Source organism: Pteronotus mesoamericanus, unplaced genomic scaffold, assembly GCF_021234165.1.
Source record: "Pteronotus mesoamericanus isolate MK-2021 breed Mesoamerican mustached bat unplaced genomic scaffold, CSHL_Meso_final contig_68, whole genome shotgun sequence".
NCBI classification, from domain to species: domain Eukaryota; kingdom Metazoa; phylum Chordata; class Mammalia; order Chiroptera; family Mormoopidae; genus Pteronotus; species Pteronotus mesoamericanus.
In genome coordinates, this window is record NW_026555234.1 from 29339963 (window position 1) to 29355538 (window position 15576).

Genomic DNA, 15576 nt, shown 5'->3' on the forward strand with positions numbered 1-15576 from the left:
AATATCTTATAATCGGTAAATGATTAAACAAACTGTAATACATCCATATTATGAAATACTAGTCCAATGAACTACTGATACATGCAACAACTTGGATGGCTGTCAAGGGCATTATGCTAAATGTAAAAAGCCATTCTGAAAAAAATACACATGGCATGATTCCATCTATATAACACTCCTGAAATAAAATTTTAGAGACAGAGAACAGATTAGCGGCCGCCAGGAGTTAGTGAGGGGGAGGTGGGAGCAGAGCACAGGTGTGATTGATTATAAAGGGATGCCAGCATGAGGGAGAGCTTTGCAGTGGTGGGCGGGCTCTGTATTGACTGCACTGGCAGTTACATGGATCGACATGTTAGTGAAAGTAAACAGACCTATGCGCGCTCTATACCAATGTCAGTGTTCTGGTTTTGCTATTGTACAACCATCAAATATGGTGTAATTAATAGGAGAAACTGAGAGAAGAGCACACGGAGCCTCTCTGTTATCTTTCAAACTTCTTAGGTGTCTACAATCATTTTTTAGAAAGTTAAAATAAAGACCAAAGAAAAATATTTTTTTTAAATGCTTGAAAAGATAGCAGGTCTCAGAGGGCAGGGGGACGAAAGTATAAAAAATAAACAATTGAAATCATAGAATTGAAAAATTATTTGATGGATTAGAACCAGATTTTATACAACAGAAGAAAGGATTAGTGAAATTGAAGATAATATTGGCCTTCTCTCAATTTTTCCATTGTATCAACCCTTACGACACATGCTACTACCTCAAGGGATGCCTTAACTGACACTCCGTTGGTTTATGTTTAGTAGCCTTGTCATTTGTTTTCATGGAATCTTGTATTCTTCTTCCATAGGATTCTCCACAATTGTATATTTATTTCTGTAATTATTTTTTAATATCTATACCTTAAAGTTCAGGCTTCCCAAGGGTAGGCATTCTATTACGTTTCTTGTTCTTTCCTTAGTGGCTGGAACAGAGAAAATACCAAATAATTACTTGTTGAATGAATAAATGCTAGAAGGGCTCCCATTGAGTTCTTAGATATCGCACAAGGTATTGTGTGGTACATAAGTTTTACAAAATCCTTATACATTCATAATAAATGAGAAAAAGAGATATAGTTCACTTTACCTTCTGCTCCCAACTTTCTTACTGTTTCCATCACTTTGATTGTAACATCTCTTAAAACATATTTTATATCAACCTCTGCTATCCTTTATGAATCACGATGTCATATGACTTCAGATAAATACAATCTTCAAAGGAGTGTTATGGCTAAGATTGTATAAACTTCCTCATATTTATATGGAATAAATAATACAGTGTTACCATCTCAGGCAGCATAATCATCCCTGCAGCTCCTTAGGTTTTCCAGATTTTCTTGTCCTTATCCTCTTCTAACACTAGGGGTTCGGAGAGAAAATGTCAATAATAATACAAATGTATTACTTCACCTATTCATTGAATCATCTCCAGAAGTTAAGATACTGATGCAGACTGCGTGGTATTTTAAAATGCTACCCCCTGGTTAAATTTAAAAACTAGAACATGACATTGGGTTTTTCTTTTTATTTCCTAGTTCAATGGTCCTTTTCTGTCCCTTTAGATCCTTGTAAACAGTTGAATTCAAATGATATATGTGCTGTGGTCCCAGAGAATTTTCATCTGAGGGATCCCTAATATTTGCCTTGGTACCCTGGAGCACGGAGTGGCATTGATCATTTATTACAGCGTACTTTTGATAGTCTTGGCTGGGCATTCATGTCAAGGGGTAGCTGTACTGAAGTCTCAGAAATGCTTGCTTTGTCTTGATTTATTTTTCCACCAGCTGCACTGAAGCACCTTTTTATATGAGTACAGATGCTGAATCCAGACATTAGGAGAGTTTCAACCTCCAAGGTGATAAAGACTGTAGATTCATGGACCCCTTGAGCATCATTTGAAACTAGAGATGATATTTAGAGTTTTGAAAGACACATTTCAAAGTACAACTAGGCTGTAAGTAAGTCACTTCTGCTTCTGGACCACTTTTATAGTAACATGGAGCATATATGGTTGTATCTGCTAGCCACAATGTCTAACCATTTGCCAATAGATCCACCTAAGATTAAATATTTTTTGCATGGATGGTCTGTGATCATTCAAAAACATTCCAAGTCATGTAGGATATGGATAGAATCTGCCAAAGATTCATACCAAATGTACAGTAGTAATCACAATAGGTAAAAAAGAAATAGAATTTTCCCTTCAAATTACATATTGATGCTATAATCTGGACTCTTTCCCCCAATTTTATTCTCTGTGGTGAGTCATCTTCATTTTAGACATGTAGACTTTTTGACAAATTTGTAAATGTAAATCAGCTTTGTATGATGACTAATTCCAGGATACAACATGCATCATGGATGTACACAGTTCTCTCCTTAATCTAGCTTGGAATAGCTGGATATCTGTATCGGCCTTTGAGCCTAGCCCCAGGACCCCATATTCCTGCATCACCCACAGGATGCTAGGACCCTTCCCTCAGCCTTTGATGACATCTGAACTATTCTAACATAGCATCTTGGATTCTGGAGCAATTTGGGCTGGCAGTTCATGATCTGTTTTGGCCCTTAAATCCCTACACAAATCAAATCTAGCTTATTTCACTTTTTGTCCTCCAGCCTTTGCTTAATCCTATCTAGTTTCCAGAGTCTGTAGCAATCTAATTTTCTCTTCCAATAATCTACAAATTTCTCTCTCTCTCTCTCTCTTTCACACACACACATACACACACACACACACCCCTCTCTCACCTCATCTATCTTTTTATTTCTTTCTCTCTAGTGTCTACTGCTTATTTTCTTCTATACCCAAACAACGAGGACTATTTTGAAGAACAAGAAAGGAATCAAACTTACTTAACTAGCTTAAGAAAAACAAAAAAGCAGAGGAAGATTTTCTGGCCAATATAACAGAAGAGTCCAGGCATGGTTGCAGTTTCACACGTGGCTATAGCCAAATGTTCAAGCAATGTCACTAGAGAGTATCTCTCTTCATCTCATAATTCTGTTCCCCTTTATATTGGCTTTATTTCCAGTAGACCTTCTGTCAGTTTCATCCCACAACTCCAGAGTTCATAGTGTCAAAGCTCTACAACTCCAGAACATAAGTACTTTCTTATACCAAACAGTTACAACCAGAAGTCCTACGATTGGGTCATGTTCTCAGGACCAGGAAGATGAAAAAACATTAAAGCCTCAGGTCTGGGTCACATGCTGGTCCCTGAAGCCCACCTCAGTCACATGCACCAAAGGAACATCAAGGTGATGTTATCAGGAGGGTTGAATCCTATCAGGTATGTCAAACCAGTAGGCTTTTACCACAATCATCTCAGACTCTCTGACTAAAGGAAAATATCCAGACTCCTCAACGTGGGACACGAGGTTCACCACAGTCTCATTTTGCTTCCTTCTTCTGCTTATTACACCTCCCTCTGCCCTTCACCAACTCACACTTTGGCTCCAGAATTAAAACAGAGTTTTTCCCAAATTGCCATGTTTTCATTCTTTGGAAACTTTATTTGGCTTGTTGCCCAGATTCACATCTTGACTCATATCTTCCCTCACTCCTCAGACTGAGCTGGTGTTCCTCCTATAGTGTAGCGCTACCCCCAAGGCTTCCCTCTTTTTTTTTAATTTAACAAATATTTAATGAGTTCATACAATGCAAACACTCTCTAGGCACTGGGGATATTGTCAGCAATGGACTAAAACAAAAGCTTACATTTGGGCGGGCCAGACGGACAATGAACATAATACACGCAAACACACATATAATGCCAGGTAATAATAAATGCTGCAGAGAAAAACAAAGTGTCCTTAAATGTAGATGCTGTATCTTTCATCTCTGGCATTCCAATGCCTGTCACCAGGCCTGAACAAATTAGGGATCCCTGATATTTGTGCTAGGCTTGTTTTAGGACATTTTATTAAGAATAAAATTAGGCACTCAAATGTCTTAAAATAATAAGCAAAGTAACAAACTAACTATAATATCAAAAAGCATGCTCTTAAACCTCATGTGTAATTGAGAACTATTTCCCTATTATACTCCTATATTTTAAAAAAGTGTTTAAGCCTTTCCCAAAGGGAAAACTAGTCGACCTCATTGCACAACGGTAGCACGTCTGACTCCAAAGGGAGAACTGTTTGGTATCTTTCAAAATTAAATATGTATATAAATAATAAATGTGTTCTAATGAAGGACATTTATTTCATTTATTTTGTTTAGGATACTCAATCGTATGTGTGTTAATAATAGATGGTTTTCAACTTGTGTGTTGACACTTTAAGTGGCCTGAATGCAGCTTTTCGCAGCTATTTCCTGCTCCTGAAATCCCCATATTAGAATCGAAGCTGATTGATAGTTCCGCTCCACCTTTAGTTCATAATCTGCTCCAGTCCTGAGGAATAAAGTATAGAAGCGCTGTGCTTGTTGTCTAAGGAGCCCTGGCTAATGTACTAAAGTAGAAGATTCTACCTGATGAGACACAGTAATAAGGACTTACCCACTTAAATTCAGCATCCTAAAGCCCCAAGACATTCACACACATACTGCCGTTACACATTCTAAGTATCTCCCCTTCAGCTACGTGGAAGCAATCTGGCCAAAATTACTCTTTTCTGCACGTGAAGTACAAAACATTGCTGATGCGATTTTGGATGAATATTTTAAGGGGATCCACTGAAGATGAATCTGAAAAATGACCCTTACTTGCATTATTCAGTATTGAATGCATTTGCTGGTTATAATGCATTTTAGATTTCATTTCAAGGGGAATCATCTCAAATATTGGCACTCCTTCAATAACCGGTGATTGAGGTTTGGCAGCCTTGGCGAGAATGAATGACTGACAGCAACAGCATGAAGGTGGTACATTTCAGGAGCGGGATGGGCAGACGGAAGCGGCCGCTGTGTGGCTCTCTGTTCTCTGTAGTGAGGCAGCTACTGCCCTGACCAGCTTCATTCTGTGACCTGCAGGCTTCCAGAGGGCAGCTCAGTCCATGGCCAGCATTACTGCACTCAGCTTCCTGCTCTGTTTTCCAAACTCACTTCATGAATATGAATCTAATTGAATCGGTTAGCAAGAAGGAAATCATTTTCTGTTTGCAAGTAGATTGAGCCTGGAGGTATTTCTCAACAGGGCTTTAAAACTGCCACTGAAAACAAGATTATATTTTATTCCAATTACACTGAAATGAGTTCTGCTATGTTTATATATTGAAAATATCCAGAACAATTAAGTTCGGTGAGTGGCAACATTTTTCACAGCCTAAGGCACTGTTTGGAGGGTATTGGGGGCAGAGAGAATTAGAGGATGAGAGAGAGAATGAGGGAGAGAGAGAGAAAAAATGTATACGTTTCTTAGGGTTTCTATTGAGGGAAGAAATATAGCCATCACGTCAATAAAGCTTTAGTCATTTGAAAACCACCCTCATGAATTTTACCCTACTTTCTGTCATGCAGGGTTCTCCAGAGAAACAGAACCAATAGAAACAGAACAAACATACATACAAAAGGAGATTTATTTTAAGGAATTGGCTCATGTGATTGTGGAAAATAGCAAGTCCGAAATCTATAAAGCATGCTAGAAACGTGAACAGGATTTCTATGTTACAGTCTTGAGGTAGAATCTCTTCTAGTTGCAAAACTTGGACACTTAGTTTGTTCACATATCTTGGATATTGTAAATAGTGTTGCAATGAATGTGGGGTGCGGATATCTTTTTGAGTTAATGTTTTCATTTCCTTCAGAACAATACCCAGAAGTGCAATTGTTGAATTGTATGGTGATTCTGTTTTTAATTTTTTAGGAACCTCTATACTCTTTCCCATGGCAGTAATATTTTTCTCTATAACAATCTAAGCACCAATTGTTCAAAAACGTGTCTATTATGCTTACTACTGTCTTCCCAGGACCATGTATCCTCAGAATTGAAAAACCAGAGTTGTGGTTGATGAGCACTGCACTGTAGAAAGGAAGGAGAGGGTCCCCCAATCCAGGTCTATGAGGTGAAATCCCAGACTTTCCTTTATATGTGAGACCCTCCAAGATTTGCCTGTGGCCAGCGAGCCCCAATGTTAAGTATCATGACCTTCAGGAGGGAAGGTCAGAGAAAAGCTCAGCAGGCAAGGAAGAGGTAGAGCTCACAGCTATAGTGAACAAAATTATAAAAGTCTATTGGAAAGAGAACTAAAAACCTGAGTTTGAAAGAGATCATAGTATTTGTCTAATAAAACATTGAGAACCAATAGAGGATGGGGAAGTCCCAGGGTTTGTACAGGATACCAGCTTAAGAGAACTGATTAGTCAAGATCTTTGATTTCTAAGATATGGGATGTGATGTCCTATTGTTTATCAAGAGGCTGACTTCTTCATCAGTGTCTGGAACAGTGCTAACACATAGTAAGCACTCAATAAACGGTTATTGAATAAGTAAGTGAGGGAATGAATGAACTATTAACATTTTAAACATTTACCCATGACCTACCTAAAATTACCTCTTAAAGCATAGAATATATGCCTAATAGGGTCTAGGGTAGGGGTGAAGCATTAGCAAGTCCTTGGAGCTGCAGATCTTAAGCTACATTCTCTGCTCCCATTTATTAGTCATCTAGAGCTTGCCTTTGGATCATCTGTCTGAGAGACAGCTTATTTATTGACCTTCTTGAAGTGTTCATAAAAAGTGTATCCATTATGTCTAAATTAGGTCCAGTGATGTTCTAACCTAGAAAGAAAAGAAAATGAATCAGTGATGTTGGCATGAGGGATGAGGTTAACATAATGCAGTCATTGCCCGCAACGTTGGACAGGCTTACCTCCCTAATCGCCGGGACCACCTAGAAACTGCAGGCCTTTCCCCCTTCAATACAGCAGGTTCAACAAGAACATCCTTAGCTAGGTTACACCTTCTCTGTAAGGAGATCAGAGGGAGAGAAAAACCTGGAAGACACAGAGCCAAGTATGCCTGTACCCATCAGAGAGGCGAGTGGGGCACAGTGACAGAGGAGAAGGCCAGCAGGAGCTGGAAGAGTTCCTCCCATAGTCTCTGTGCTGGCGGCTGGAGTGGAAAGCGCCTTCCTTTGTGGCAGCATGAGGAGTAGAGGGTAATTATCTCACCGAACAGTTATTTCAGCATCAGTGTGCTTTAGGAAACTTATTAATCTGTGCCCTAGAAATCCGGTATGTTGGCATTTTCATTTGCCTCACTTCCTCCTGCTTCAAGGTTTTAAAATCTTCAGTGTCTGGGTTGTGTCCAAGTCAGATGTCGATGTTTCCTTATTAACGAGACAGTGTTTGACCTTAGTGGATGGTGAAGCAATGCACAATATGGCTCCTTGCTGCTTCTGAAAAAACAAGAACCACTTTCTCTGTGGATATGACTTTCGGAGAGCCGTGTGTGCTATAGATAGTAGGTTGCCTTGGATGTTTTTAATGTTCGAGGCAAAGTGAAAATAGCTCTTTTCCAAAGACCAGGGGTTAGTGTAGAGTCAACCAAAAGCTTGCTAATGTCAGCAGTGGTGTGGTTACCATACATCCACTTTACCCAGCAGCAAAAAGCTTGAACAATGGAGGATGAAATCACACCTCAGAAGTACTTCATGAGCACACTACCTCATTGCCTCTCCCTTCCCCCCCACTTCCTCCTTCTCTGTCTCACACATACACACACACTCACACAAACACACACACACACTCACTCACACATACATAGAATCTGTAACAACAGCTTTTAGGATAAAACCTAGACTGCATAGGAGAGATACTGGAGGGGAACAAGAATTGTTTTATGACACTTCTTACATTTTCCTAATAAAAATGTTGTTTTAACTATATTATAATGGGTAGCTGCAGAAATAGATTCATTATTTCACATGTCATACCACTATAATCCATGATTTCCAGCTCAATGACAGAATATTTTGGGGATTTGCGCAAACTAATAAACTGCATGCAGTTCATAAGTGCATCAGAGTCTCCACCAAGGTAAACCAAAATATCTTAATAAAATCTACCCTGTTTGCCATGACTTCTGTTTAATGAGGAGCATCTGTATGCTTCACTGGCTGATTCTCAATTTTAGCAACTTGTTTACTTAGAGAAATTTCACAATAATGTAACTTAATGATGCATACAGTACAGATCAAGTGATTCGTTTTACAAGTATTTTTTTAGTATGCTGTATCTTCTGTCTGGAACATTATTCATACTCAAAGACCATCAAAAATAGGAAACAGACCCTTAAGATTACCTAGTGAAAACCTTTTATTTATAGATGAGGAAACTGTGTTTATAATAAAACCAGAATAAGGAAACAGTTTTCAATGCCCAGTCTTTTGTTCTGTCTTCTACCCATCCTTTAAGACCCAATATAAGCGATACCTCCTTCATGTAGCCTTCCTTGGACTCTGATGATTTATCACTTTTATGAACCCTTAATTATGGTTAATATTGTACTGTTTATCATTTGGTTAAAAATTCTCTTCACTTCCAGTCTTATGTCTTACTCTTGTATCCCTAAGAAGTATTAGCTGAAGGACAAAATTCATGTCTTATGATTCTCTTGACTGGAACACCACAGTACTTAGCAAAATCATGTACACTACCTTATCATCTAATATAGTTGTCCCTTTTTTGGGCACTTCGCTCCTGTCTCTTCAAATCTCCCACCATCTTTAGTAACCCAAACGTTCCTATACATGACTTTTTCAACCATAGATTTAATATATGTATATATATATAGCATACACTCACACACACACACAGACACACATCCTTGACACATACTCTGTATCTAGAAAATAGTATGCAATCAATGTGTGTTTTTTGAGAGAGAGAAAGAGAGCTCTTGATCAGGAAAGGTACAGAGTTATACAGAGGAAGTAAGATTTATCTTGAGCATTAAAGAAAACATATAGATCAAAACATTTAGGATCAAAACATAACATGCAAAGAGGAGGGAAAATTATATTTGAGACAAAGAGTATGCTGTGTTTTGATCCTAAATTGGGCGCTTAATCTTTGTTTAACCTTAAGCAATTTGCTTAAGCTCTCTGAGCCTCCGTTTCCCCATCTGCTGAACTAGAAGACTATCATATATAGTTATAATGTTGTTATGAGAAGCAACAGAGATAACTTACACAGTGGGAGTTAATAAGAGTAGTTATTCACAACAAAAGTCAATCATAACTCTCTGAATAAAGAAGCCAGCAGTGTCAGTGAAGGCACAATGGGTAGCTCAACTAGACTAGAGCAAAATGCTTCACAGAGGGAGATGATGAGAGATGAAAATGGGAGAGGGGGGGAACAGATTCAGTCACCATTACTCTCCAATTAACTCAAAGTTTAGAACTATTGACCACATCACTAAGTTCACTGTGAGATGTAGTGAAGGCCAAGGACTATGAAGTAGCCCTTTCTCAGTAAAAAGCAGAGGAGCTTTGAATCAGACAAGATCTGGGTTGTAACCTCAGGTCTGGCAATTTCTAAGGGACTAAACTTGAGGAGTTTGATGTTGTAAGTATCACACAAGTAATATGTACAAAGCGTCTGCCGTCATGCTAGGTACAATGGAGGACACCACTAATCTTAGTTCTTATCTGTGATGTAGCAACATCACATCCCACCCCCGTCCATTTGTTTTCTGTCTCTCTTGTTTACCTTTACCTCCATCTATGCTTTTCTCTATTTCTTTCTTCCTAACCTGATTTTTACCTGCCTACCCATATACCTTGGGCTTTCAATAAGTGTTTACTGAGAAGAGTCTCACTTGAAAGCATTTACGGAGCACTTACTAGAAATTAGATACTGTGCTAATAACACTAGATTCAAAGACAGCTGCTGTATTGCCCTTGGAAGTATGTCAAACTCATTTGCATGAATGAACCAGTTACCTTCCAGGTAAATCAGTTTGCAAAGTGTATCAGCTTGAAGCGAGACAAAGTCATATTGTAGGCCAAATGTGTTCACATTTCTAGAAGTTCCAAAAGTGAGTAGGGTAGCACAGCACAGAGGCGAGCCAGAGAATCTCAAACAGGAATCACTGAAAGGGCAGGAAGCAACAGTGAACAATGGAGGAGAAACAAAAGTCAAAGTATAGCCGGACATGTCATTTTGACCCAAGAATCCCACTTCTAACAACTGAGCCGGAGGAAATAATTATGGCTATGCACAAAGATTCAGCTTAAAGATGTTCCTTGAAGGCATGTTTACATAATACCACAAAAGTAAAACAAGTCTTGCCATGTAACAATAGATTGATTCAGTTATGGTTTATCCATATCAGCTATTAATAAATGATATCACAGAGGAATATTTATTAACATGGAAAGATGACCAAGTTATACCGTTAACTGACAAGAGCAGGTTACAAAGCAAAATACACCAGAGAACCTGTGTTTATAAATATACATGAATAGAAAAAAAAAAGAGTGAAAGGCTGGCAAGATATTAAAAATAATGGACACTGAGGTGAGATAGGATACTTACTTTTTATTTTTTTGTTTTCTGTTTCTAGTTTTAAAAATTTCCATGTACCACTTTTGTAACAAGAAAAAATACCACAATGTGTTATTTGTATATATGTGTACCTATATGGATTCAATAAATGGTAGTTATTAACAACAAAAATAATACATAAATATAAATACAAGTATAAATATATATAATCTATGCACCTACACAAACGTACAGGTGTTTTGTGGGTGGAGATAATGAATGGATGGATGGATGGATGGATGAAGAAGACAAATGGTAGATTAGATAGGCAGATCATGGATGGATGGATAAATGATAGATAGGTAGATAGGTAGATAGACAGACAGACAGACAGGCAGTCTCCAGATCCAGGAGACACTCAGAGCAAGATGTCTAGGTGACAGTGTTTAATGAGCCCTCACGCGGTGTCATCAGATGCAGGTTAATGAAAACAAGCTGTGCCTGAGCGTGTCCTTTCTCTGTCAGGTCGACGCCCACGGCAACATTCTCCTCAGCACCCTGGAAATCAGGAACGAGACGAGCGGCTCGGAGGTGCTCACGGGCGTGAGCGACCCCAAGACCACCATGTACTCCTACGACAGCGCCAGCATCCAGTACCGCAAGCCCCTGAGCAGCCGCGAGGCGTACGGGCGCGCGCTGGACCGGCACGGCGCGCACAGCAAGGGGCGCATCCGCCGGCGCGCCTCGCAGCTCAAGGTCAAGATCCCCGACTTGACTGATGTGAATTCCATAGACAAGTGGTCCCGAATGTTTTTCCCCATCACCTTTTCTCTTTTCAACGTCGTTTATTGGCTTTACTATGTACACTAAGGTCTGTCCTAAGGGTTCATAAACGACTACTTTCCTCTTCTCTTGGTTTTTAACCCCACAGGTCCCCAGCAGCGATACTGCTGTGCTTTTTGAGGTAAGAGATTCAGCCATCTAATTGATTTTAGGTCTTGCATATCAATTTTATTACTGCACCATGTTTACTTCAAAAAACAAAACAAAACATTTTTTCCAGTCTACTGTGGTCCAGGTTATCAGCTCTTTCAGAGCTCTATTAATTGCCATGTTTACAAACACACACGCACACACACACACACACACACACACACACACACACACACGGAGAGAAGTTAGATAGGTAGCTCTTCAGCAGTCCTTCCTAGTTGCCCTGGATTTTATTAATTTAGTTTTTAATAAAAAATGAAAAGAGGACTTAGCTCTCTGTGCGCACTGCTTCCTGGTAAACTGTAACAATCTCATACTGCCAAAAAAAAACAAAAACAAAAAAAACTCAATTTCCAGGATCTCAGAAGAAAAAACAAAAACAAAAAAACAAAGCCATTGACAAGTTACAGATTTCCAGGAAGAAGAGACAACAGAACGGAGCCTGGAAGGGGAAGGAAGACTCCCCTTCACTCCCAAATCCTCCCAGTTCTCTCCGAGTCGAAAGGGTCTCAGCTCCATAGAAGAGGAGGGAGGGACTGGTAAGGGCTGGTGGAGGCTATGCAAACCCGATCTGCCAGCTTCCCCTCACCATTTAACTGGAAATTTGGAAAAATACTTCTTCCGCAGACTTCCAGGCTGATTTAAAATTAATATTAGATTCCAACCTGGTAACCATAGAGGACATTTTCTTTTCTCCTTGAGAGTAAGAGTATGGAGATTAATGAGCCTTTTTTTTTTTTTTTTTTTTTTTTTTGACTATTTCAAATGAGCCGCCCCGATCTCATTCATTAGGGATCGCTGACGCTGTGCCATGAAGCCATGCCCTCACATTTCCCCGGTTTCCTGCTCCAGAGAGAGTGCGAGGAAGGGGGATGGGAGAAGAGGGCTTCGATAACGGGGATCATGAGCAATTTTTGCTTGAGAAAAATATTGCCCTTTCCATGAGGAAGGCAAGACTTATGTGCTGTGAAAAGGGTGCCTGGGCAGTTACCTGAACTGCCAAATCTTAAATCAAATAGTATATATTTCTTAGCCTTCCAGAGAGCAGGGTCTGACGATGGCAGGCTAGCTGGATGGGCCTCAGCTAGCACCTTAGGGCTCTGCTCTCTGAGCTCTGCATTCCAAACTATGAAATGATTGTTTCAGGAAATGCACATACACCCATTCTGGTGTCATACTTCTCCAAGGCCAGATTTTTAGTTTAAAGAAAATCTCAGAAGAGCAAAACCACAGGTGACAACAACTATGATGAACTCGCTGGGCCTTTAAACATTTACACCAGCCCCTGAAGTAAAGACCCTGCCTGTGCTCATTGATCACTGTCATCATTGCTCTGCCTTATGTCTGTTCGTAAACCACTTTGGCCATGGTCGTCAGAGAAGGGGCATCTCTCAGTAGCCCAAAACACAAGTCCAAATATGTCTAACCAGCTACCGATGAGATTCGCCCCATTTTATGTCATTAAAGCCCCATTGCTTTGTTTGTTTGTTTGTTTTACCTTAAGCATTAAAGAATGCTACATGTTCATGTTGCAAGGTTGCCTGAAACCCTAAGTTGACCAACCAGTTATGGAGGTGATTGGGACCCAGTGCTTGGATATGAAATAAGGGTTGAGGTAATAATAGGGATGATCTAGCATTCTCCCTAAGGCTGTGATGAGGGTCCATGTTTACAATAACATCAGCTGCTAGAAATTGTGGTCTTAATTGAAAGATAAGGCTGAATTCCTACTGATGAGCCCAAGTAGAGAGAGAGTTGTAAGATATTCTTTTAGAACACAAGAGGAAAAGATTATCCTGGAATAAATGAGTGGTTAAGGCTATAGATAATATATATTAGTAAAAATGTTAAAACTCTGCTTTAACTGAGAAGGTTATCTCAATGATTTCATAAGAAATTAATAGGGTATGGGGACCAAATTTTCATTTAGGTTATAATTATATAATCACAATTCCCTGGTCAAGGAAACCTTTAGCCTCTAGGGATGAAGTCACCCGTTTTGAAACTGATTAGTTCCTTGGCAGGGTGAGACACTTTGCCATTGTTAAATGCCCAGAGTGGAACGTGACCGTGCCAGTGAATGTAACATTAATATTCCCAATGTCCACACAGGAACCACTGTGTAGCCAACTATTTTAAACACAGAAAGGGAGACTTTTGGCTAATGCTTAACAGGAATGAATCAGTCTGATGTCAAAGCTCTTTAAAAATGCTTTTAAGGCTGAAATGATACATCAGAAACGAAGTATCTGTAATCTACATTCCTTAACAAAACAATTGTTCTGTATCTGTTTAGATCATTCTTCTTGGAAAAGATTGAGGTAATTCATATTTTTCTTATTATTTTTATCTTGCCTTAAAAGTCTAAAGAATTTTATGCTTATAATTTAGATGTATCTTTATGGGAGAAAAAGAACATCTGGAATTCTTTTAGCTTCACCTTTGTAAAATCTAAAATTTGTAAGCCTGAATATTCTATCAGGCACAAAATAGTGTCACTGTACGCCCTCCTGGATAGTACAGGGGTCATGGCCACCGTCAAATAATAGTTCTGATTTCAGAGGCAGTGATAGCTAGAAAAATTGAGAAGCCGCCGCGTTTCTGGTTAATGACCTCTATCCCCACTTCTTCCTTCTAGATCCCTCCTAGGCAAATCCTTCCCCTCTTGGAGTCCACCCACTCTTCTTCCAGGCTGAAAAATTGAGTAGGAAAAAATCTTTCCTTCTTTGCTTCTCTCCCTTGTTTTTTCCAAACTGATGTACCTAAAACATGAAAGCTGCTAGGTGTTCTTAAGCGCCCTCAAACCGGTCCCTATTCCTGAAAGATTCAGATCAAGACATAATAGAGGGTTTACTGTCTAACTATAATTTGGTTATTTTCTTTCTGCCATGAAAATAGCCATAATCTCCTTCGTTACTGAAGTGGCATCAGAGGTTGAAAATTGCATGGACTTTCTTATGCTATAGGCATGTCCAGGGGACGCCAAGGTCACAGTTCTTAAACTGTGATATCGATTGTGTCATAAACTTAACCTGCGAGAATCTCATCATTCACTTGACAATGATAACTACACACTCATTTCTTCCACTCACGTCCTTTGACTTAAAATATCAGGGTGATAAGTGTATTACACTTACCAGCTTTGTGAAGCAAAGACCAAGGTAAAGACATTTTTGGGGCTTGAATTCCCCAAGATTATTGCCTAGGTCCTCTACATTGCCAAATAGAAACAACAGACTGGTTGGTAATTCTGCTGACTAAATGATGTGTGTTTTCATACATACCACCTTTATTGTGCATTCCAATCAATGAAGAATCTTGAAAGTGCCAAGAGAAAAATGTGGTGCAGAGAATAAAGCTTGGTTTATGGATCCAAGATAGGTTTTCCTTCTAAAATCAATGACTACTTTATAAATACTCATTTACAAAGGGAGCTCAATTAAACTTCGTCATGTTAAGCAAAGAAAAAGACGTATTTATAACACTAGAAGGAAACGATCTCCAAGATTTCTTATATGGACAATTTTGAATAGTATCTTACCAAAGGGTGATATGCCACAATTTTTTTCCCCAAACAAGGTGTAACGATATATTCCAAAGGGAAGAAAAAGGTATGTGTGAGCGAGCATTTGTTCATGTTGGTTCGATCAGCAGTTACTGGGATGAGGACAGATATACAAAACTATCTCAGTTTCTGAAAGCAAACGAGTTGGCACAAAGGTAAACTTGGTAACAGAATGTAGAATATCATGTAAACTTCCTTGTAAATTCTGTACATACTTCATTGAACTGTTTTCTGTTGCGTGGTGGTCCTCAGCTTTGGGTGGACATTTGAAAAATCTGAGCATTGTAAATAATGTAAGCTTCTAAGGCACTTGCTTTTATTCATGAAGTGAAATGACTAGTGATTTGGGCCCAACCCAGAATCTGTTTAGCTCTTGCTCCGTCTCTGCCATTTTCTGTGCACTCGTGTACCTCTGCCAGGTGTCTGTGGTCACTGCCTCATGCCCTAACCCCACCGAAAGGGACAGTAACGGTCGAGGAGGCTGCAGCCCTTGAAGCCCTGGAACAGCACACCAGCAGAGACAGAAATGGTAGCGA

The 15576-nt window shown here is 39.4% G+C and overlaps 1 protein-coding gene across 2 annotated transcripts in view; it reads left to right on the plus strand.

The window, feature by feature from the left end:
* Positions 1 to 11352, plus strand: part of GABRB1 (gamma-aminobutyric acid type A receptor subunit beta1) — a 340668-nt gene extending 329316 nt beyond the window's left edge. For both annotated transcript variants that reach the window (XM_054582134.1, XM_054582135.1), the window contains exon 9: positions 11008 to 11352. In XM_054582134.1, coding sequence (XP_054438109.1) covers positions 11008 to 11352 — 345 coding nt within the window. The remainder of the gene's footprint in view (positions 1 to 11007) is intronic.
* Positions 11353 to 15576: the final 4224 nt, after the last annotated feature.